A 21,826-nucleotide genomic window follows, 5' to 3' on the forward strand; every position below is an offset into this window, starting at 1 on the left:
TTTTAAATATGGGAGAGATACAAAAGCCAACTTTAAAATTACTTTCTAGGACCAACGCTTTTCCTAGCCAAGATTTAGCCATTAGGTGGTGCTTGAAGTTGCTAGAAAGCTCATGAAGCCAATTAAACCTGTTGAAAGGTTTTATTATACTTAAATTATGTGGGTAAACTTATTGAGCCATTACAAATGCTTCCCAAGGACAACACACACACACACACACACACACACACACTCTTAATTACTTTTATTGGATGGAAGCATTTCCAAGGACAGAACAAAAACATTTATTAGCAGTAGTGGATCTTCTGCAACATTCTAGTGTCCAAAATGATTGAACCCTCCGAACCCCTGACCAACTCTGCCGTAAAAGTTATTTAGTAATAAGCATTTATTTCCCCCCTTTTTAAGAGGAATCACTTTTAAAGAATTCATTGCAGGCGACAGTCAGCGCAGCGACCAGACCAACAAACTCCTGGAAATCCACCACACCATCCTTATTGTCATCCAGTTCACGCATAATCTTCTCCACCACGCAAGCATCATTGGGGCCCTAAAAGGGGAGCAACAAGTTTAGTTTCCCCAAGTGCAAATCTTAATGATGGAGCTGGTCGTCTTTAATTTGCATAGTCTGGAAATAACTTCTACTTTAGACAGAGGCATGTTCTCCTCATTTGCCCAGGTATCAACTTGTTGGCCAACATTATAGAGTTAAAAAAAGCAAATAAAATACTTTTTCCTCAAAATATAGCTGAAACTGAGAAACCATCAGGTTCTTTTGGAAATTACCATGGTGATTTACCTTTGTTAAAACTTAAAATACATTAAAATTATACATTATTCAGGTCAGCTTCAGAAGGAGAAAAAAGAAATTGATTAAGCAACAGATACTTACTTCCAGAAACTCTCCAAGTTCATTCTTCAACAAATTCTTCAGCTCCAATTTAGTGAGCGTGTACTTGTCACCTTCTTTTCCAGAATACTTGTGGAACACATCAATGAGGTCCACCATTGCTCCTTTCAGATTGGCACTCATTTTGCAATTCTAAAAATCAGAAAGGGAAGGATAAATTAACCACAAAAGAGATTTATTCCAAACATGGAATATACCATTTAGATTTAGAGCAGGGTGACCAGCATCATTTGATATACAGATACAAAGAGGGACTAAAAGTCATTCAGTTTCTATAAAAGCTTAAGAGAAACCTTTCATTACAATTGTTTTAATACACTGGCACACAGATTGGGATGATTCTAGCAAAACCAAATTAGAAAAGGAATGAGGATGCAAAACTGTTTCACACACACTTACCATGTAATCATAGAAAAACTCAGGTTACATGACAGTGTTTCACTTCCCTCCCTGCATTTTTATTTCTCAATGACAGAAAGATTGGCACTGATGGTGGTATGGACAGTTTTTGGCAGAGCATGGCTTACGGTTATTTGTACAGTGGACTATAGCCAGAATCAGATTACATTTTGTAGATTAAAGGGCAAGTACTCACTTTTCTCAAGACATTTAAATAATAATTAAAAACAAAACAAGGTAAAACACACGCGATGAGGGACCACTTCTTGGTTAGGCGTGTTGATTCTATATAATATGGCACTGCCGGGGAAGCATGTTGTCTCATGAAACAAATAGATTTCAATTGCTGAAGCCTGCTAATAATGGTGCCAAACAGAATACATAGAGGAGAATGCAGCATGGTAACCAGACAGGTCTAGTGTCTAACCTTATACCAGCCTTTCACTATCAGACACCTGAGAAGCCTATACAAGAGAGCAGTTTCATTTCACACACCCCTCCTCACAAACCAGTAGAAGACAAAAGCCAGACCCCCTCCAGGACAGGTCGCACATACAGTAAGATAAGTATAGATTTTGCTCTTTGTTGCATTACATTATATAAATAGCCTTTAACCTCAGATTAATTTTAGAGTATGGTCTTATTTCCATCAAAGCTATTAGATGATAGTTTAGCCTATATGAAGAGCAACATGTATCTAATGATCTATAGTGTATGTGAGAGATTGTGTGAATATCTACAGTTTGCAAAATCACTTCTCCAAATGATGTGGCATCAGATTCCCCTAATTATTCTCAATGATTGCTGTTAATCATTTATTCCCAGCGTGATCAGGGAGCTAATTAAGTCTTTGAATGTCAAATGAGAAGCTGGTGTTAATTAACTGTGACTCCAACTACAGCACAAGTAGTTCTACAAAAAAAAAAAAAAAAAATCCTTCACACTACCACTGCACATCAAAACAATGGAGGGAAAAAGAAAAGCAAAAGATCAGTAACTCACCTGGACAGTGACACCTAACCGGTTCTGTTGAAAGTAGATCAAATTGAGCTCTCACCACAGCTCTCACCTCATTACTTATAGCGACTCTCACCTGTGTGCAAATGAACCTTAATCAGATAGGCACCTCCCTCTGAACGGCATCATCAGCGCTTTCACCATTGAACTGGATTGCCATTAAAGGCAACAACCTCAGCTCTTAGAACTTTGCAGGACAAACACCACTCACTCTTTTTGCTAACCTTATATAGTTATGTTGCAACAGGGATTAGTTACAAATTAAGTAGATACTCAGATGGTTAGTGAGGGTACATGTGTTTATATGTAATTCAGGGTATGCTACATTATATATACCAGTTATGTATTAATGTTGCATTAGAAGCACAAATATTACTCGAGTGCAACTTGAAAAATCTATAGAAAAGGTTTTTCAATTTCCATTTTAAAGTGCCTACAAATATCCCTGATTTCAGCCTAAAAGCTGAAAATTTGTTAATCTGAAACAACCAAAATTAAAATCAGCAACATAAAGAATAAAGCAAATTGGCTGAAGTATTCCTCCTCTTTTCCTCTCCGAGGTCTTGTGTAAGCTTATCAAGCATGACTAATGCTTTTTTAAATATCATTTGCAAGTCAGATATTGATTGTATTTGAATGACAGCTCGACTTTTGCAGAAATACAAATTAAATGCGGGTCAGGTTGTTAAGAGTTGATTTGCATCAGTATCTCCTGGTAGCCTGTGTAATGCCAATGCTTTTTGCATGCTAGTTAAAAATTTACCAAACCGACTTGCATTTGGTATCTACAGCAACAGTTTTTAAAAAAAAATGTCCTCTCTGGTCTGAGACAGCAGGTGAGACCAGACTGGCCTTTTATTTTTGGTGTGGGGAACATACTTGGAGATTAAACACTCTGTGTTTCGTGTGGGGGAATAAAACCATCCATTGTCGATTACTCATAAAAGCTGTTCTAAACAATGTGCCTATGGTGATCACTCTTTTGCCAAATGAAACTAAATATGTTTTTATTCATTCATTTCAACATCTGCACAGTATGAATTATGAATGACCAGCATTATACAAGACAATAAAATAAGGCACTGCATTATTTTAGAGAATGTATAATATGACTCTTCATGAAAAACAAACATGTCCTTCATTTGCGGTTTAATACAAAAACACTTGAAGTCTATAGACTGCATGTTAACATTACTTATACACATATGCAGAGGGAAGTAAAATATATGAGCTTACTCCCCTTACTACCAAAAACTGGTAAATGGGTGCACATCACACCTTAGCTGTGTGGTGTCACATTTCTGCCTAAGTTCAAGGGTGTCATCTACTGGCCATTTTCAAACTTTGTTATTGCCCACATATGTAAGTAAGCAAGGCTGCACACTTACCATTAATAGCAAAACCCATATCAGTTAAGTCATTTTTTAAATAAAAGTTAAATTAATTAAAAAAAAAACAGTTTTAAAAAAGTTAAATTTAAAATGGCCCAACATGAATCAAGTCAGAGCACAGCAAAAAGAAATAACGCTGCTTTTTTTTTTTTTTTATCAAAGTATTACATTACTGAATCCAAATGATTAAAAATAGTAGTAAGGTAGACATAATGACTCAATATTTAGAACAAAAACCTTCCATCACAAACAATATGTAACAAACGTACATTCACATTTATCAACTGGCAAAACCATTTTTCTTAATCATACAACAGCTTTTATTTTATTTAAAGCATGTGTAAAGACAACTAAATCTAACTTCATTCAGGCACTGGACATGTATCTGCTATCTGTCTGTATAACTCATTCTAATTCCCTTAGTTATATTATACCTGGTGACAATGATAACACTGAAAACTGAACAAATATTTGATAAACATTAACTATTATATGAAACAGTGATTCATAGAGGACCCAGTGAAAGTATGACATGTGTCAAGTGAGCAATCTCTGTGAGTGTGCTTTTGCAATGTATGCCAACAGCAAAGCTAATAGTAACTCATGAGGGATGGCTTTAGGAATAAACAAACAGCAAGCACACAAGTTCAGACTGACATTTGGCAGTAACTTAAATTGGTGACTACCTGTGTGCAGTATTCACTAAAATAGGAATAGTATTCAGCTTGAAACACATTGAATATTGCACCGAAAACTTCAAAATAACTAGTGCTGATACAAACACTGATTGATGGAGCATTACCATTCTCCAGTTTCTAAGCTTTTGCTCTACAACTTGATATCGCTTGTATTGTTACTATATGGTTTCATTTGACTCGGCTTGATCTGAGTTTGAACATTCATGATCTCATACCTCTGAGGGCCAAGAATGTAACAGTGCACAGTCCTTTCACAGTGTGGCACCTGTCACCATGGTTTGCTGGGACCTTGCTTGTTATCCAGAGTGCAACATGGGAGATCTCATGTGAGCCGGCCTTTCAGCGCCTGTCAGCAGGGCACCTGGCCTGAGACACTGAGGGAAAGTGAAGCAGAGGCCATCAGCTCAGCTGTCAGGGATGACATGACAGACTGCCTTGGGCAGACAGATTGTTGGGCAGGGGTTGTTTGTTTTTCTTTGTTATCACAATGAGATGCTGTATTTTGCTCCCTTGTTGGCATAGCCTAAACAAAAAGGTTACTTGAGGGGAGGTCTTTACTGAGAAAATACTGAGAAAGGCATTTGTTTAATAGTTCTTTTTAATTTAATGGCTAAAATGCCACCAGTGGTATCTGATTTAATGGCTCTTCATTTGCTTCGTTTGTGGGTTCTGCTTCTTTTTCCACAGTCATCTTATCTTCTTCTGGCACCCTTTCCTCAATAGGGGGACCAATCACAGATATTCTTCCCGCAGATAGGGTTCTTCTCTTAACACTGTTTGCCCGCTCTTGGGTTGTTGGCTTTCCCAGGACACTCCTCAGCTGTGCCCAGAAAAATGCCTGCTGGTTAACCTGCTGGGGCCACTCCAGGTATGTCTTTGTACTCAGCATCTTCTTGAGCTTGCAATACTTGCTGGGTAAGGAGTTTGGATCAATAGGCTCCTTAACCACTAAGATGACATCACTGAAGGTTTTTCCCATTGCTCTCTGCTGAGCAAAGTACAGCTCATAGTTGCACCACTCACTGTTAACGAAGTGCCGTGAGAGAATAAACATTACCTAGGAATAAAGAAAACAACAGAAAGGAAATTATTATAGGGTCTCTACCTTATGCTTTCCTACCAATTTCCAAACAACAATGATGAGATGCTGAATAACAGGGCAACTATATTCATCAACCATTTAGCATAACTCATATCACCATTACTTACTTTTTTAGACTTTTAAGACTCGGTATTCCAACAGTCAACAAATTGTCAGGCAAGTTTTGAGATGATGTTTTCATCATTTATAATTGCAATGTAGTTTAAAAAATGAGAAGTGCCAAGAAGAAGTGGCATCTACTGAACCAGGTGACTATAAGCTATTTTGTTTTGCCTTTGAATGAACAACATTATGTGAAAATGACACACACTTCCACTGAGTGACGTTGCTATAGATCAACTGACTAAAACTGTAGCTCCTAAAAAAAAATGTCCAAAATAATTAGGTTTTGCTGTGTGTTGTTTCTCATTTTGCAAGACTTTAATTTACTGTAACTTTTAATGTGCTGGTGTATAGTGGGGTGCTTTTACTACATAATACATTTTAGTACCTTACGACTGCTTTCAATATTCTCAATGATGTTATCAATGATCCACTTTCCAGGCATGAAGTCCCTCTCATGAATGCATAGACGATAGGGGTTCGTGTTGTTCTCCAAACAGGGTAAGAGCTGGTGCCTCACCCAGTCAGCATCTGAGTGACTGTAGGATATGAAGGCATGGTAGGTAAAAGTTTCCAGATCACCAGCTGCTTTCTCCTTGTGAGCTCTGTATTTAGCCCTGATGATCTGGTATGTTGCTTTAGTGTACCATGGGAGGTCAAAAATATAGCAAATCAGCATAAGTATTAAGATCACTGCTGTGGTGGTTGCAACACAGATAATGATAACCAGTCTGATGTCACATGCTACATGACCCGGAAAGTATTTGGCTATGACTGTGTTGAGCAAAGCCTCTGGGTGGTAACACTTGTAGTTCTCAGGCCAGTTTGTGAGGTTTACCTTTCCTTTTGAAATTGTGTCCTGGATGAAAGCATGAAGCTCACATGTGCAATGATAAGGATTGTTCCCTGCCTGAAGTTGAGACAACTGAGGCATATCTTCAAAGGATTTTTTGCTAATTAGGCCAAATGAATTCCCATCCAAAGCTAGCGATTGCAGTGATGCACTTTCCCATTTAGATGGGATGAATTTAATTTTATTCCCACTCAGTAGAAGGGTTTTGAGGTTGGTGGTTTTCTCAAAGTAGTTCATGTCCAGCTGGTCCAGATCACAGTAGGACAGATCCAAGTACTGTACTGTGGTTGGTAGACAACTGAGAGCTTCACCTACAAAGTTATTATGGTGAGCAATAAACTTGGTGATATTTTGTTTCCAGACACAATTTTGGCTATCTTTAGCAGATCCTAATTTGTTGTAGCTGAAATCCAAAACCTTTAGCTCCTGGAATTCTTTTGTGAGGGATGATAAGTCTTTTAAGCTGGTCAACTCATTGTTGCTTGTGTTGAATGTATGAAGATTCGGCATGGTGTTCTTGTAATCGCATCGCTGGTTGAATACAAACTCATTTTTTAGTCGATTATTGGAGACATCTAGTAATTCCACACCGTTCATCTCAACCCATGAATCACAGGGTGCAGAGTTGAAATACACATGTTGAATAGACAGTTGCTTAACTTTCTTGAACCAGGTGAAACGCCAATCAAATCGTAGCACATCAGGATTGCTGATGTACCTACAAGAAACAGAGATATTTAGTTTGCGTATTTTTATATGACCTTAGTAGTGAGCTTCACATTCATGTAATTTCACTTTGTAACAAGGTATTGAATTATAACTATAACAAAATACTTGTCAAACCCACTATTTCATAGCATCATCTTCTTGTGCAGCTCTACCGTATTTAGTGCAGCTGCTGTTTTTGGATCATTAATTTAAAGCCCTGGTATGTTCCTTTATAGTCATGCCCTATGTTGCGCTGCACAACCTTGTGACTAAAATTGCTTGTTTAAGTATAACCATAATTTACAAGATGAAAATCACAAAATCACATTTTACGGTCCATTAGAATAGAATAGAATTCAACTTTATTGTCATTGCACATGTCACACGTACAAGGCAACGAAATGCAGTTTGCATTCATCCAGAAAGTGCTTAGTAATAAAATACATATATTACAAAAATGGGTCTATTATGGGTATGTTGCAATGTACACGGTATGAAGGTATGTTATGAATATGCTATAACTATAAGTATGTACAGGCTGTAGACTCAAACACAGCTGTTATCCAACTGCAATAACACATCTGAATACTACAAAAAAATGTCCATCACGCCACTCTTGTGTTAATCTATGCACGGTCTGAAGCATGTGTGTGGGAATGTATGTGAATGTTTTACTGTTATATCTTATTAGTATTTTAAGTATTCTATCTATTTTATTTATTGAATTTTATTGTTTTATTTATATGTTGATATTGCTAGGGATGATGCAATGATCGGGGACCATTCTTAATTTCGTTGTTCTCATGACAATGACAATAAAGTTTCTGATTCTGATTAGTGAGTGTACAAGCTATGTACAGGCTACGAACAGGATATAAATATGAAACTATACAGAAATATGAACTATACAAGTTATAAACAGTTGTTAACAGTTGTAGAACTATAGTTATTATTGTACAGAATTATTCAGTAGTGCAGTTTAGATCAGTGAGATGTGTAAACTACTGTTAGAGCAATCTTGTAGGACACCAAAATACTCACCAAAGATCCAGTTTATCCAGTACAAGATCTGTGATGCTGGAACTTGCACCACTATCAACAAATGTTGGCGAACGGGCGAAGTCAATGTACTGAAGTCTTAATCTTTTGATGCTGGTTGCTTGTAAATTGATTAAAGCCATCCTTATAAGGTTCTCATTGAATTTTCCTCTGTGAAAGATGAGTTGCTTGGCTTTAATGTGTTTTAAACCCTGAAAAATGTCCTCCTGTCCCATGTAGTATGTGAATTCAAAGAGGTTACGAAATTGAATGACTGTGAATGTTTTGTTAGCTAGGTCCTGTAGCATATGAACAAGAGCATTTGGGTGTTGGTCTATAGCCATGTCAAAGCCCATCTGACTTGTCTGAATGACTTCTAAACTTCCAGGCTCATAGTAATGGAGGTGGGAGGAACATTTAATAGCAAATCCTTGGAGCTTAAGGTTCTTCAGGGGTTGGAAATCTTTTTTTTTTAGGCCCATCACCAAAGGGCCGCCCATGGAGAGAACCTGGAGTCTGGAAAGTTTGGAGAAGCAGTCAGCCAAAGTTGCATTTATATAAAGGTTATTAGACATGTAGAGCTCTTTTAGATTAACGAGAGGTGTCAGAGCTCTGGCAGGAATTTCCTGCAGGGAGTTATTGAAGATGTCAAGATACTCCAAGAGTGTGTTGTTTCTGAAGGCATCATTGTCAATGTATGAAATGTTATTGTACTGAAGCTTGAGGATACGAAGCTTAGGGAGGTGGAAAAGGTCATCAGCATAAACAGCTTGAAGTTTATTATAGGAGAGGTCTATTTCTTCAAGTGTGGGTGGAAATTGTCTCCATGGGATACTGTCAAGCTGTCTTCCCAGACAATCTGCAGATCGGTCAGAGTTGTAGATCTGACAGGGTCTTTCCTCAGTGTTGGTAGTGGGGAGTGAAGATGGAGTTGGGAGTGTGAGAGCTCCAAGAAAGACACCACTGAAATGGATCAACTTCCAAATCATTGTTTTAGACCTGGAAATGAACAAGATCAGGCAAGATTATCAAAACATTTTATTGATTTTCGTAGACAGTAAATGCCAGATACACGTAATAGTTTGATTAACATTTCATTAAACATTAACATTAATGCTCATTCAGATTTTATTCTGTGTTTGAGTGCTCTTTTAGGCTCCCTGCTTTCCCTCAATCCCCTTTCCTGTATTTCTTAGACTTCTTCTGTACTTTAAAAAAAAAATCTATTTCATGGCTTCAGATCTCTTTGCAATTTTCCTTGTGTTCACTTAACTGAATTGAGGGCATAAAAAATCCAAGTAAACTGAATCCAAAAATTTTAGATGTGATTGAGTAGTAAGCATAACAAAAATGCCGTCAAACTCGTGGGGACAACCGTTTCTCCCCATAAGTGACTGTTGGTCCCGACAAGTACAGTGGCATGCCAATTTTTCTGTCCTCACAAAGACGTCTAAACATTTACACACACACATGCAAGTATATAAATCAGAGAAAAATGTGTACTTTTGAAATTGCATTATCAATGTTGGGCAAAATTGTGACACGTAACAGTACACCACTTCTACAAAACAGTAAACAAAACCAATGTTTAATTCCTGTAAGATGCATGAATGCAACGCTTTTTTCTGATATATTTAATTTCATAATTTCCTGTTGGGTTATAAGTGTGTCTGGTAGTCACTGATTTCTAGCTTCTTTTCAGGTTAAGTTGACCTAGAAACCGCACACATCACCGCATTTATTGAATGCACTCAGGCAGCAAACCTGCATTTAAAAAGACATTAGTTTCATCCATTTACAATATACATTTCCACTGGTCCCTCAGTAAACATCAACAACGGCAACTTTGTCATTACACAGCACTTACCCTGTGAAGTCTACCTTTCTGCTAAGGGCTGGTAATGCAGACACTTTCAAATTCTCCTCCCCTTTTATAGTAGTAGCTCAAGGTTACACATTGTTTGTGCCCTTACGTGAAAGCTTTATAACGCTCATAAAACAATGTTGTTTTATCTATTCCAGAATTGATGTGAGTCGAATAAACAATTCTGCATGGATATGGCTAGAGTAGAAAAACATTGTTGCCCTGTTTATTTTAGATAATTGTAGGTCATTATACTGTATTAGAGCACTGTCTGTTCATTTGTGACAGTCTGGATAGGAAAAAAATATATATATCATCATCCTGTCAAACATAATTTTTGTTTAATTCATTGACTCAGCTGCATCTAACAGATTGATGGTACATGATAAACTGATGTGTTAATTTCTGAATTATAATTCAGAAACATAAATAAAAAATACATAAATAGATAAAAAATACAAATATATAATTTATCCACAAATATATTCATTGGGGAAATGTAATTTCTCATAACATTCCACTGACATTTGAGTCAGTTACTCATCATTTCTAATTATTCATGTGAATGAGTGAATTAACGTATTGTTCTAGGGGAAAAAGTGTCACATGACAGATGAGTTCTTTGAATCAATATCTGTGTTTGTTACTTTGGCAATCTTCTTCCTTATTTGTCAGTTAAACATTGTATGGGAAGTAACACAACAGTAATACTGTTTAGCTATATGACTTGGGCCTCAGTGGACAGCTGTTCCTGGAAATTGACAGTAGATTAGAAAAACATCAATAACATTTACTTAGTAAGACACGTCACATAAAGGCACTGTTGTAAAGTAATGTTTTCCATGTAAAGCAGCTGTGGTACTTTGCATTATCAATATTATACTAATATTATAACTAGAGATGGACCGATCCGATATTACGTATCGGTATCGGTCCGATACTGACCTAAATTACTGGATCGGATATCGGAGAAAAATAAAAAATGTAATCCGATCCATTAAATATCAGGAAAGCACCTCACAAAACTTGCAACACGCCGTAACTCACCTCAGAACGTTAGCACGTCGGAGCAGTATGCATCACGTGATAGAGCGGCTGTGGCATGCGGGACCTGTCGGTGGTCTAGATAGCATGTGGAGTTTTGCTAGCAACCTGGCATTTCATCTCCGACAAAGTTATCCCCGAGAGAAGTAAAGCAAGTGTGTAAGTCCATCTCTGAATGTTTGTAAAGCATTCCTGCGTTAAGCTTAACGAGCGACTGCCTCTCGCTCTCCGGCTGCTACTTCAATCGTGAAACTGCTTAATGATCAGCTGATCGGCTTTTCTGTCGCGAGTCCGTGTCTCTTGTTTGCTTTTGGCCCACTTTGCACCAGACAGAGGAAACCAGCGGCTGAACAACAGCAGCACGTTTAAGCTTGATCAGCTGTTGTTAGAATGTATTTAATATTACTTTCTACTCGAGGATCTTTTTCTACGTAGCTGACGCTGGTAACTGTGCAGGGGCGCATCTAGCAAAGTTTAGCCAGGGGGGCCGATAGGGCATTAACAGGGAAAAGGGGGCACAAAGACATACTTTTCTTTCTTATTCTCATTTAAAATGTCTAGCTTTTAATTATTTAATATTTATCCGAATCTTACACCCAAAGTTTTAATCTGATGTAAAATGTATAGAAGTCCATTATTGTATATAGTGACTATTAAGTCTAATATATATACCCTAGTAAGCTATAGTACTTTTTTCCTTTGGGAAGGTACCATCTGTGCAGTCTGCAATTTTGTTGAAGAAAGATGTTGAATCTATTTAATATTTCTTGAAAAATAATTGATTTCTGTGCATTTATTTTTTCACACTGCATCAAATTAAGGTTGATTACGTCGATTAAGCATCATGAGGTGGCGCGTGAGGGGTGGTTCCCTATTTTTTATTTATTTATTTTTGTTGTTGCTGGGAGTTGGAACCCTGTTAGTTAGGTTGCTTAATATTTACGCTAAGTACTCTTTAAAATACCAGAATAGGGAGGATGGTGTAGGTTTAAGTTTATTAGATTGATCAGTATTGCTGAACTATGAAATTTTTTTTGCATATAGGTATAACAGAATAGCTTTAGTGTAGTTGTTGTTTTAAACTTGAGTATGAACATATACAAAATGCAGCAAGATATTTAAAAAAAAACAGTTTTGTTGATTAAAAAACACTATATCGGATTCATATCGGTATCGGCAGATATCCAAATTTATGATATCGGTATCGGTATCGGACATAAAAAAGTGGTATCGTGCCATCTCTAATTATAACAATGCTAATTTTGTCTTAAATGATTTGAAATGCAATTATATTTCAAGCCACGAGACAATGTTTTCATTTTCCATTTATTTTGGTCATTTTAGTGCCAAGTTCAAGTTTAACCCCAAGTTGGCACCAAGTCTTTCAGATCATTTGCCAGATATCACTAAAAAATATTGATAGTGTTAACATTTTCATTTCAATTTTGATCTTAATAGTGTTAAATTGTGAAATACAATTTTTACTTTAAGTGGACATGGTTAATGAATACCCATTCATGGTATGTGAACATGAAAGACCTGCCTGTTGCAGGACTATTAATAGGTAACTGTTTAACCCTGCACGGCACCGCAGACCACGCCACACCACACGGACCATGCAAGATCTTTCTTTGATCCCATGTGTTGTCTTGTGATAACTCCATCAGGGTTCAGAAGCACCTATCTGCATTCCTCTTGCTTTTTCTCTTTACATTTATATTTTGGTTTGTAGGCCTGCCTGTGTGATACATAAGTGGTGAATAGTAATGCTAAAATGTGAAAACAATGCTAATCCAGACAAAACATAAACTCATGTCATTCACCAGCTGCTCTTGTATATAATGGAGCAAAAACAAATTTTGACTGTACATGCAATTTAGTTTAGTTTAGTTACACTGGCCATACTTTATATTGATTGCCTAGATGCAGATATAGAACACAGCAGCAGAAGTCATGAGTAGATCTGATGAATCATTTCTATTGCTTATTGTAAGTTGACCTTTCAAGTTGTGGGACTGATGTTTTGTTGGTGGCAAAAATTTCATTTACACATAGCAGCAATTTAAGTCTGATTGTTACCAAATATAATCTGGCTGGTGTGACTGTGTGCCAAGCATTAGGTTAAGAATTGCCCTTCCTCAGATTACTCATCCGGATACAGATCAGTGCACCAGTTGTAAAAGGGGATAAGTTTGCAAAAACATTAGAGTAGTCAGCAACTCCCACAGTGTAGTCTCAGATAGCTTTATCTTGTGGTTGTTAGGCATAAATCTAAACAACAACAGGTCATTTTGCAGTCAATAGGATGGTTTGATCAAGTTTTTTTTTAATTAGAAAAACTTAAAGGTCAAGACTTTTTGATCTGTGTGACCTGTTGTACTGTGATCTTCACACATTGCTTTGCATCATTTTCTCCCTCACAAACCTGATAAATTCACTGCTTCTTTAAGCATTTTCTTTTGGTTTCTGTCACTTCCATAGCTATTCTGCTGTCTCCTACAGAACACTTCTGCTTTGTAAAGTTTTATTTTTTTTCTACTGCTGTTGTGTTTTATTCAGCTTCCTTTGCTTTTTATTCAACATCTATTACATTTTGTGTGCCTTTGCAGCATTTTTCTTTTTGTTAGTGTTTCCTCAAGTTCCACTGCATTTGATCTCTCAGGGCCACCACAGAAAACTAAAACCTTTTACCTCAGGCAAATTCCTCATTAATGTTTCCAACAGAGGTAAGCCAAATTGCCACATTCCTGCAAACACTGAGAGCTTTTAAGTTATGTCTATCAGATTTTATATTAACCAGCAGGTTATGAGCTTCTGTGTTTAACTCCTCTTATGAACCGTACTTTTGTTCTCTGTGACCTCTTGCTGAATTTTTTGTGGTTCTCATGAATGTACAATTCCCACAAGAGAAATGTTTTCTGTTCTGCGGTGTACAGTCTTATCGGTTAAAGGAATCTGCACAAACATGTTGGCAAAGCTGCAGACTTCTCTGTTCAAATTTTTAGTATTATTTTCATTTGTTTAACAAAGTCATGTGGTGTGTCAAAATAGAGTTGTACGTAGTGCAGTCAAAACACCTACACATAATCTCTTTTGTGTACACAGTATACTATACAAAATCTTTTCAGAGTTAATTATTCTCCCCAGGCTGGCTCACTGCCAAATTCATATAAGACAAGCTGGAATCTCCCCAAGCATGTGAGAAAAAAAAAGAAAGATAATTTGTTATCACCGTTTGTGTCACGTTTAAATTTTACAACTATGACACTGTTTGCATTCTAACTATGACCAAGTGGAAGTGCTCAAATTATCATGGATAACCAAATAAGAAATAAGATGAGTGAATGCTTTTTTCTTTTTTTTTCTTTGCTTTTGCTCCATAATTGCTGATAGAGGACACCATGTAGCTGCACTGGCTCATCCGGTATCTAAAACAGGTAACAACAGATAAGAGCATAACAAGGACAAGGTTTCCATTTGTTGTTACAAGAAGAGCAAAATTTGAATGGTCTACTTTTTAAAAGATCTTTTGGAAATACTTTAAAGACTAGGATCCAATTGTGTACAGTAATTGAAAGGAGAAATGAGGTTAGTATAAAACTCCTGGAAGAATAAAACCAACAGAAAATACACAAAGATGTGCTCACAACACGCCAAACAACTCTATTTAGGACTTGATTGATGATATAGAGGGCCTCACATCAGATGGTTGCTTCAGTGGGGTAAATAAATTTCTGATTATTAAGGTTGAGAAGCAGATCATATATATATATATATATATATATATATATATTAGGGGTGCAACGATATTCGTATCGATATTGAACCGTTCGATACAGTGCTTTCGGTTCGGTACGCATATGTATCGAACAATACAACATTTGTAATTTATTTTATCAATTTTCCTTCTGACGATGCTGTCTGTGTTGAGCGCTCAGTGAATCTGTGTTCGACTACTCCGCCTAGGCTGCACTGTCCAGCGCAGATCCACTGAGCGCTCAACACAGACAGCATAGTCAGAAGGAAGAGCGCAGGGCAAGCTAGCGAGACAGAAGTTAAGCTCTCCTTGCAACAGGCAAATTGAACCTCATTCAGATCTGGCGTTTGGAATTATTTTGGTTTTCATGTGACGTATGACCCTGAAGGTAAGCGAGTCATGGACTAAAGTAAAACAGTATGTTGGATGTGCCATGCAATGCTCAATTACATTGGTGTGAACTAGTGTGTTAGCGCAGTTAGCTCGTTAACGTGTTGGCCGTCTAGCCCCATGCACGGAGCGATCGGCGGTAGCTCGTTAACAGAGATTTGCCGTGTTGTGGCGTTAAGGTCATTTCAACGAGATTAACCTGAAAGCACTAGTGGGAACACAACGAATATGACTGCACATTTACGCCGACATCATCCTAGTGCAAAGACAAGTGGAAGCAGACAAAAAAAAGCAAGCATGCTACTAACTTTAGCCGAGTCATTTAGACAGCTGTTAGCACATGATTCTCCTTATATGTTTAATATGCTGCTGAGAATATAGCCCAGAAGAAGCGGATAGTATAGCTTTTATTTTGGAAAGAGCCATTTCTCTGTAATAAACTCTCTTTTCCAAAGATGAGTGATTCCTCAATCAGATACAGGGCTCGCAATATCGCTAGCCCGACGTCCCGGAGCTAGCGATTTTTTCAGTCGGGCTACCAAAATCTCTCTTCCCTGCCCGTCGGGCTATTGTAGGAAAAATATATGTCAATGCTTTTGCATTCTTTCAGAAATGTAGCTGGGTAATTATGTCATTGGCATCGGTGAGCCACTGTCAATATGTGACATATTGAAGTCGCGTTTGAATTTGCGCTTGTTTTTTTGCTTTCACTTTGCAATCATGCGAACTGTGTATAGAGAGCGACAGCACTGATCTGTGAGTGATGATAATTTGCGCACCAATTCCTCTGACATCGTCTTATTAATCGTTAGCTTACTATGCAAACATGACAAGTGAAATCTCCCGCAGCAAGCTTAAACATGTGAGAGGTTGATCGCGCAGAGAATCGCTGAGCTTATGTGAGTGCATGTGTAAAAGCATTTCAGTTCTGCTGAGCCAAATAAGACAGGTCAGGGTGAAGAAGTGACAGCCAAAGAAAAGCTTACCACAAAACGGAGAAGTTATGACAAATCAACCATGGTGACATATTCTGGGCAGATAGCACCCACTCCACTGGTTACTCCACTATAAGGCAAAAAGAAAGTGCAGCTTTATGGTTTATATGGACAAAAGAATTTCTGTGGCTGCAATATGATGAGCTATATAACCAGGGCTGCACATAAGTGGTCCAGAGGTGCGCATTCGCTGTCAAAATAAAAAACACGCACAAGGGTTAGGGTTAAATTTAAAAACTGTACTTTTGAGTTAAAATATATATTTCTAATTTTAATAAATGACAAATTAAAAATGCATGAACATTTTTTTGTATCGAAAAAATATCGAACCGTGACACAAAAGTATCGAACCGAACCGAACCGTGAATTTTGTGTATCGTTGCACCCCTAATATATATGTATATGTATATATATGTATATGTGTATATATATATATATATATATATATATATATGTGTATATATATATATATATATATATATATATATATATATATATATATATGTGTATATATATATATATATATATGTATATGTATATATATGTATATATATATGAATATCAACAAGTCAGTCTTCTCCTGGTAATATATAATTTCTACAATACAATGTAAGTTTTTGACAAGGGTAGCTATGCACTAAATTAGTAACCAGGTTGTGAAAGACACAGCAAACAGTTCTATCATTCATTAAGTCGCGATATCTCTCTGATATGCATGGAAAGCGTCATCCAGTAAGTGTAAAGATCTATTACTGCATCTGATATTTACCCAGCAGTCAATAGTTGGTGGCAAACAGTTCTTTCATTGACATGTGTTGTCAGTGCTGGGCCCACTGCCCTGATATGACAAATGTATCTGGCAGCAGACTTTTTTCACTAATGAGTGTTCTTTACTCTGGTTTAATGAGGCTGTTTACATGCTATGCACAAACACAGCTGCACTTGGTTGATGATTCTGTTTAAGTTATCATGTTCATCCTCCGCAGGGACAGATGCTACACATGTTTATGCGCACAGGTTGTTTTTCTATCATATATCAAATGTTCTTTACCAGCACTGTTGCTGTATAGACAAAGAGCAGTAAGATAAATACAGTAAATGAAATTAAGTTGCTGTTATCTAAACTATCATCAAAAGCACTTGCTTATTGTCTTCTCGCTTTGACTCTGACAGTTACTTTTTTAAAGAAACCGCTTACTGTGAAAGTTGTTTTCAAGAATCACGACTTTCCTGTAAGAATTTCCAATAAAAGCCTTCTACCATAAGGGAGACAGATAGGAAAACTTGAACAAATACCAGCAAAAACAGCTTACTAACTAGACACTTCTAGAGGGAGAAATGCCAAAGAAGGGTGAGCTGAAGAACTAAATCACAAATTATACAAACAGTGAAAAACATCCAATCCATTAACAGATGACTGGGTATAAAAATGGCAGGAATGACTCTTTCTGAAGGGAAATGTCAAGTTAAATCACAAAGCCTTTGTATATTCCCATCAGCATCCCTCAAACTAGGAAAAGAAAAGTAATAACAACAATTATTCAAACTTAATACAGCTTTGTTACAACAGACATTTAGATTTAGAAGAACAGAAAAAGCATTCTAGTAAATGTTAAATATTTGATAGTCACAATTTGATAGAAGTAACACCTGTGCTTGATGAGACAAATTCTTTCTATTACCACACGACAAGTAAAGAAAAGAAAGAGTGTGATACTATATTGGGGCGTTAGAGCAAAACAGAACAAAAGTATTCTGGAGAGTCTTGAATAATTACTAAATCATTACAGTCTGCTCTGTTCAAATCAATACTCTGGTCAGGAAAGCATTAAAGAAAACAATACGAACTTTAAATTCTGCTTCCGTGTTTCACTGCTAGTGCTCTCCAGTTGCACATGCTCGCTCAATGTTGTGGTAAAATACTACATTCAAGTGGAACATAACAATTGCAGATGTTATTAGTCACACCCAACAAATCAAAGCATCCACCACGTAAAAGCTCTATTAAACAGGATAGTGTGGGTAGATTTGTGTTTTGTTTAAGTGCTTTGGTTTCAGGCATTTTAAGGAGGAGTTTACAAACAAAGAGCAAGAGGGATTTAAAATGAATTCTGTCTTATTGCAAAACCCAAAAGGAAAAACTACTCAGCAAAGAGAAATGTGTGCTGTCTCAGTGGCACTTGACTCCACCTATAAGCCCTTGTTTTGTGTCCTATTAATGCTGCCAGAGAATGAGTAATCAATGAATGGTCATATTCAGTGACTGACTAAAACCAGGCACTGAATATGACATGAAACATATGAAAAAAATATCAAAGTAATGTCACTAACTAGCAAAGGACTGATGAAAATCTTATTATTTACTAAAGAAGCTTCCTTTTAACTGAAGTAGCCCTAGAGTGATCCAGCACTCTGGGGATTCAGGGGTTCACTTTAGTTCATTGAGCAGCCTCCATTGTTGCTTTCTAAAGCCATAAATGTGTGTATATGTATGTGTGTGACAACAACACACAAGCACAGAAGGCTGCTTTGTAGTAAATGTTCCCTGTTGAGAAACATGATAATTGTGTTCTTGTCAAACATCTTGATCATATCTTTATATAAGTCATAAAATATGCAATAACATTTTAGATATTGCCATGAAAATTGACATTAATTATAAAGATAAAATAGTAGCTATGTGATAATTTTACTTTCCCCCATAGAGATAAAATCTGATTACAATGAAAAACTAATTAGATACAGTGGGAAAAGGGAGGCAGCTGCAGTAGGGCAGAGCTGCAGCACTCACATGTACTGCATTCATCGTCTCTAAGCTGCTGCAGTATCAGTGGGCACAGGTCCACTACTGCATCAACTATTATATCTGCTCAGGATGAGCTTCTCTGGACATCTTCTCAGTTAAAAGATAAGAAGATTAACTGGGTTGGCTTCTGAGCATTCAGCATTACAGTTAAATAATAACCGAAGGTTCAACATAAGTTGAAGCATTAAAGAACTAAAATAAATCACACAGGGAAAAGTAAAACTGTTTGAAAAACATTTAAGAGGGCAGAGCAGCAGGAGACATCCAGTGAGTTCAGTATACAAACAAATCCCTGAATAATCACCACATCCTGGACACTCCTTCTACTTTCTCTAAATATACCTTAAAACCTGTAATCTCAAAATGACTAAGCCGCTCAGATCTTTAGAGAAGACTTTACATACACCATCAGGCAGGCAACATAGACACCAGCAGCTGTTCAAATCTCCCCAATGTTAGCTTATTTACCACAGGGGCTTCACAGGTGCCAGCAATTAAGGAGGCTGCTTGCCTTAGGAGTGTCTCTAAGCATACAGTAAACCTGAAATCTTTATCTTTTTATAATTATCAACACAACTCATTAAAAGATGAAAAACGGATATAAGCAGAGATACTCCAAGCCATCTTACCTGTAGCCTGTGTAGTGAAAGCTGAAATAGTGAATGCCTCCAGGCCAACATACTCCAGATGTCTCAAAAACTTAATTTTCATTGTGATGAACAATTGTTCCACCCAAGAAAGTCATATTTTAATGCTATTTTGTGATTTAAATATCCTATTTGTTACAAAACAAGATGCTCTGTGTTATATCACTTCCTTCCTAACACAAGAGCTTATACACCTTTCATAGCACTGAAATACCCTTTTCATTCCTTTCTAACACAGCTGAGGTATTGGAAAGAGGGATTTTCAGTGTTTTTCTATGCTCAGTGAATAACTGGATAAATACATCTCTTTAGGATCTTTAGCCATGCTACCAGCTGTGTGAGGCTGTACATAAAAACAATAGAGGAAGTGAAAAATGCACACCTTCCTGCTTTCCTATACTAAGGAAACCTTAAGCAATGCAACCTTTAAAAAGGAAAGAAAACTCAGTTTCCAACTCCAGCATGTCGGTCTGGGTGAACAACCTGTCACATGACTTAAACAGGCTCTTCCACACTTATCTTATTCATAATGTGGTTTAAAACAATGAACATTACAGCAAACACATGGATTTTCCTGTTTGAATGCAGCTAGCCATCAAACATTAGAGCCAATTATTGCTTGACATAAAACTTATTGTTGCAGCCAGGGGCAGCCCAAAAGTGATCCCTTTAGACTGGTTTTTGGTTTTAGTGTCCTGATTTTCCTCAGAGTTATCCATTCTGTCACTAGCTAGCAAACATAAACATACTGACAGAAGATGGCACTAAACATGTTTAAAAACTTGTTTAAACGTGTTTAAAAAATTCACAGACAGTGTTACATCTATGTCAGTTTGAGTTTCATTTCCTCTTTAACCCCCATTTATCCAGGGAAGCTACTGCATGACCACTGGAAGAGATTGTTTTTGTTAGTTAGTTATTTTTGTTTGATTTATTTATTTATTTTTTGTAGTAAAGTAAAAAGTGTGCGTGTTAGTCCCCATGGGGAAATAGTTCCTCTGCATTTAACCCATTCACCCAGTGAAGCAGTGGGCAGCCACCAATGCAGTGCCCGGGGAGCAGTGTGTAGGGACGGTACCTTGCTCAGGGGTACCTCAGGGTAGCCGTTCAGTGGAGTCGAACCCCCGACCTTCCGATCATGGGGCCACTACTCTACCTACTGAACTATCCCTGAACTAGTGGACAACTACAGCTGTGTCTGGGCTCAAATATTTAAGCCAAGATAGAGTCAATATGTCAAACGACCTACAAAATGTTACTACTGGGCATTGAAACCTGCCACTTTTCCCACTTCCTGTCTAACTGGTGTACTGTTAAATGATAAGTATGGGACGCTATTTTGTCTGGAACACTGTATTGAATTAGAATTACTATCAAGTAGAGGAAGTCCATCAAGTTAACATTTTCCACCCCTTAGATCAACTAGTGAATTTTATGTGCCTCCACAATAAACTACATCTCTTTAGGATCTTGAGCCATGCTACCATTCTAATATATTCTAATTCAAATATAGCAATTAGAATTATTATTCAACATTTAGAATGTGCTGAAAGATTGGAACTACAAGTGATCCAGGTAGATTGTTTTAAATGTTAAGAGACAAAACAAGCTTGAAATAGACATGAAAACAATATGTTTACACTCACCTCATGTTGGACAGGCTCAGGTCTTCCTTAGCTGGACTTTTCATAACACATTCTAACCTGTTCTGTTGTCAGTGCTTAGTGAGAAGTGACTCACCACTGGATCTGTAAGCTTATGGGCACTCTGTTAGCTCTGCTAGTCTGTATGTGTTTTTGGCCCTCCCTCTCTGTCTGATTCATTTTCTCTCTCACTCACTCTTCAGTCTTTGTGCATGAGCACGTGTGTGTGTGTGTGTGTGTGTGTGTGTGTGTGTGTGTGTGTGTGTGTGTGTGTGTGTGTGTGTGTGTGTGTGTGTGTCGCTCAGGAATGTGGAAAGTAGTTTTGTTTTTTTTGCCTCAGAGGCTCCACATATTTTTAATCATGTTTGCTATTCTGTAACACAAACATTAGAGCCAGAACTGTTGGGAAATATCAGTTTCATCATAGCCATTACTCTGGTCATGCACATACATTTGATTTTA

At 37.2% G+C, this 21,826-nt stretch overlaps 2 protein-coding genes across 3 annotated transcripts; both read right to left on the reverse strand.

The window, feature by feature from the left end:
- Window positions 1-235: 235 nt before the first annotated feature.
- s100a1 (S100 calcium binding protein A1) lies at window positions 236-2,397 on the reverse strand. The gene is made up of 3 exons (XM_080896336.1): window positions 2,312-2,397; window positions 893-1,042; window positions 236-550 (listed from the first exon to the last, which is right to left on the reverse strand). Exons 2-3 carry the CDS (start codon window positions 1,031-1,033, stop codon window positions 404-406), a joined length of 288 nt encoding a protein of 95 aa, XP_080752462.1. The 5' UTR covers window positions 1,034-1,042; window positions 2,312-2,397; the 3' UTR covers window positions 236-403.
- A 953-nt stretch (window positions 2,398-3,350) lies between these two features.
- Window positions 3,351-21,466, reverse strand: tlr18 (toll-like receptor 18). Of its 2 annotated transcripts, XM_080896719.1 has the most exons (5): window positions 21,368-21,463; window positions 16,260-16,338; window positions 8,222-9,217; window positions 6,008-7,190; window positions 3,351-5,472 (listed from the first exon to the last, which is right to left on the reverse strand). In XM_080896719.1, exons 2-5 carry the CDS (start codon window positions 16,298-16,300, stop codon window positions 5,026-5,028), a joined length of 2,667 nt encoding a protein of 888 aa, XP_080752845.1. In that variant the 5' UTR covers window positions 16,301-16,338; window positions 21,368-21,463; the 3' UTR covers window positions 3,351-5,025. The 2 variants fall into 2 exon arrangements, with proteins under 2 accessions (XP_080752845.1, XP_080752844.1); XM_080896718.1 differs by lacking the exon at window positions 16,260-16,338 and having other exon boundaries at window positions 21,368-21,466.
- Window positions 21,467-21,826: the final 360 nt, after the last annotated feature.

The sequence above is a fragment of the Rhamphochromis sp. 'chilingali' genome, assembly GCF_963969265.1.
Source record: "Rhamphochromis sp. 'chilingali' genome assembly, chromosome: 11".
In the NCBI taxonomy this organism is placed as follows: domain Eukaryota; kingdom Metazoa; phylum Chordata; class Actinopteri; order Cichliformes; family Cichlidae; genus Rhamphochromis; species Rhamphochromis sp. 'chilingali'.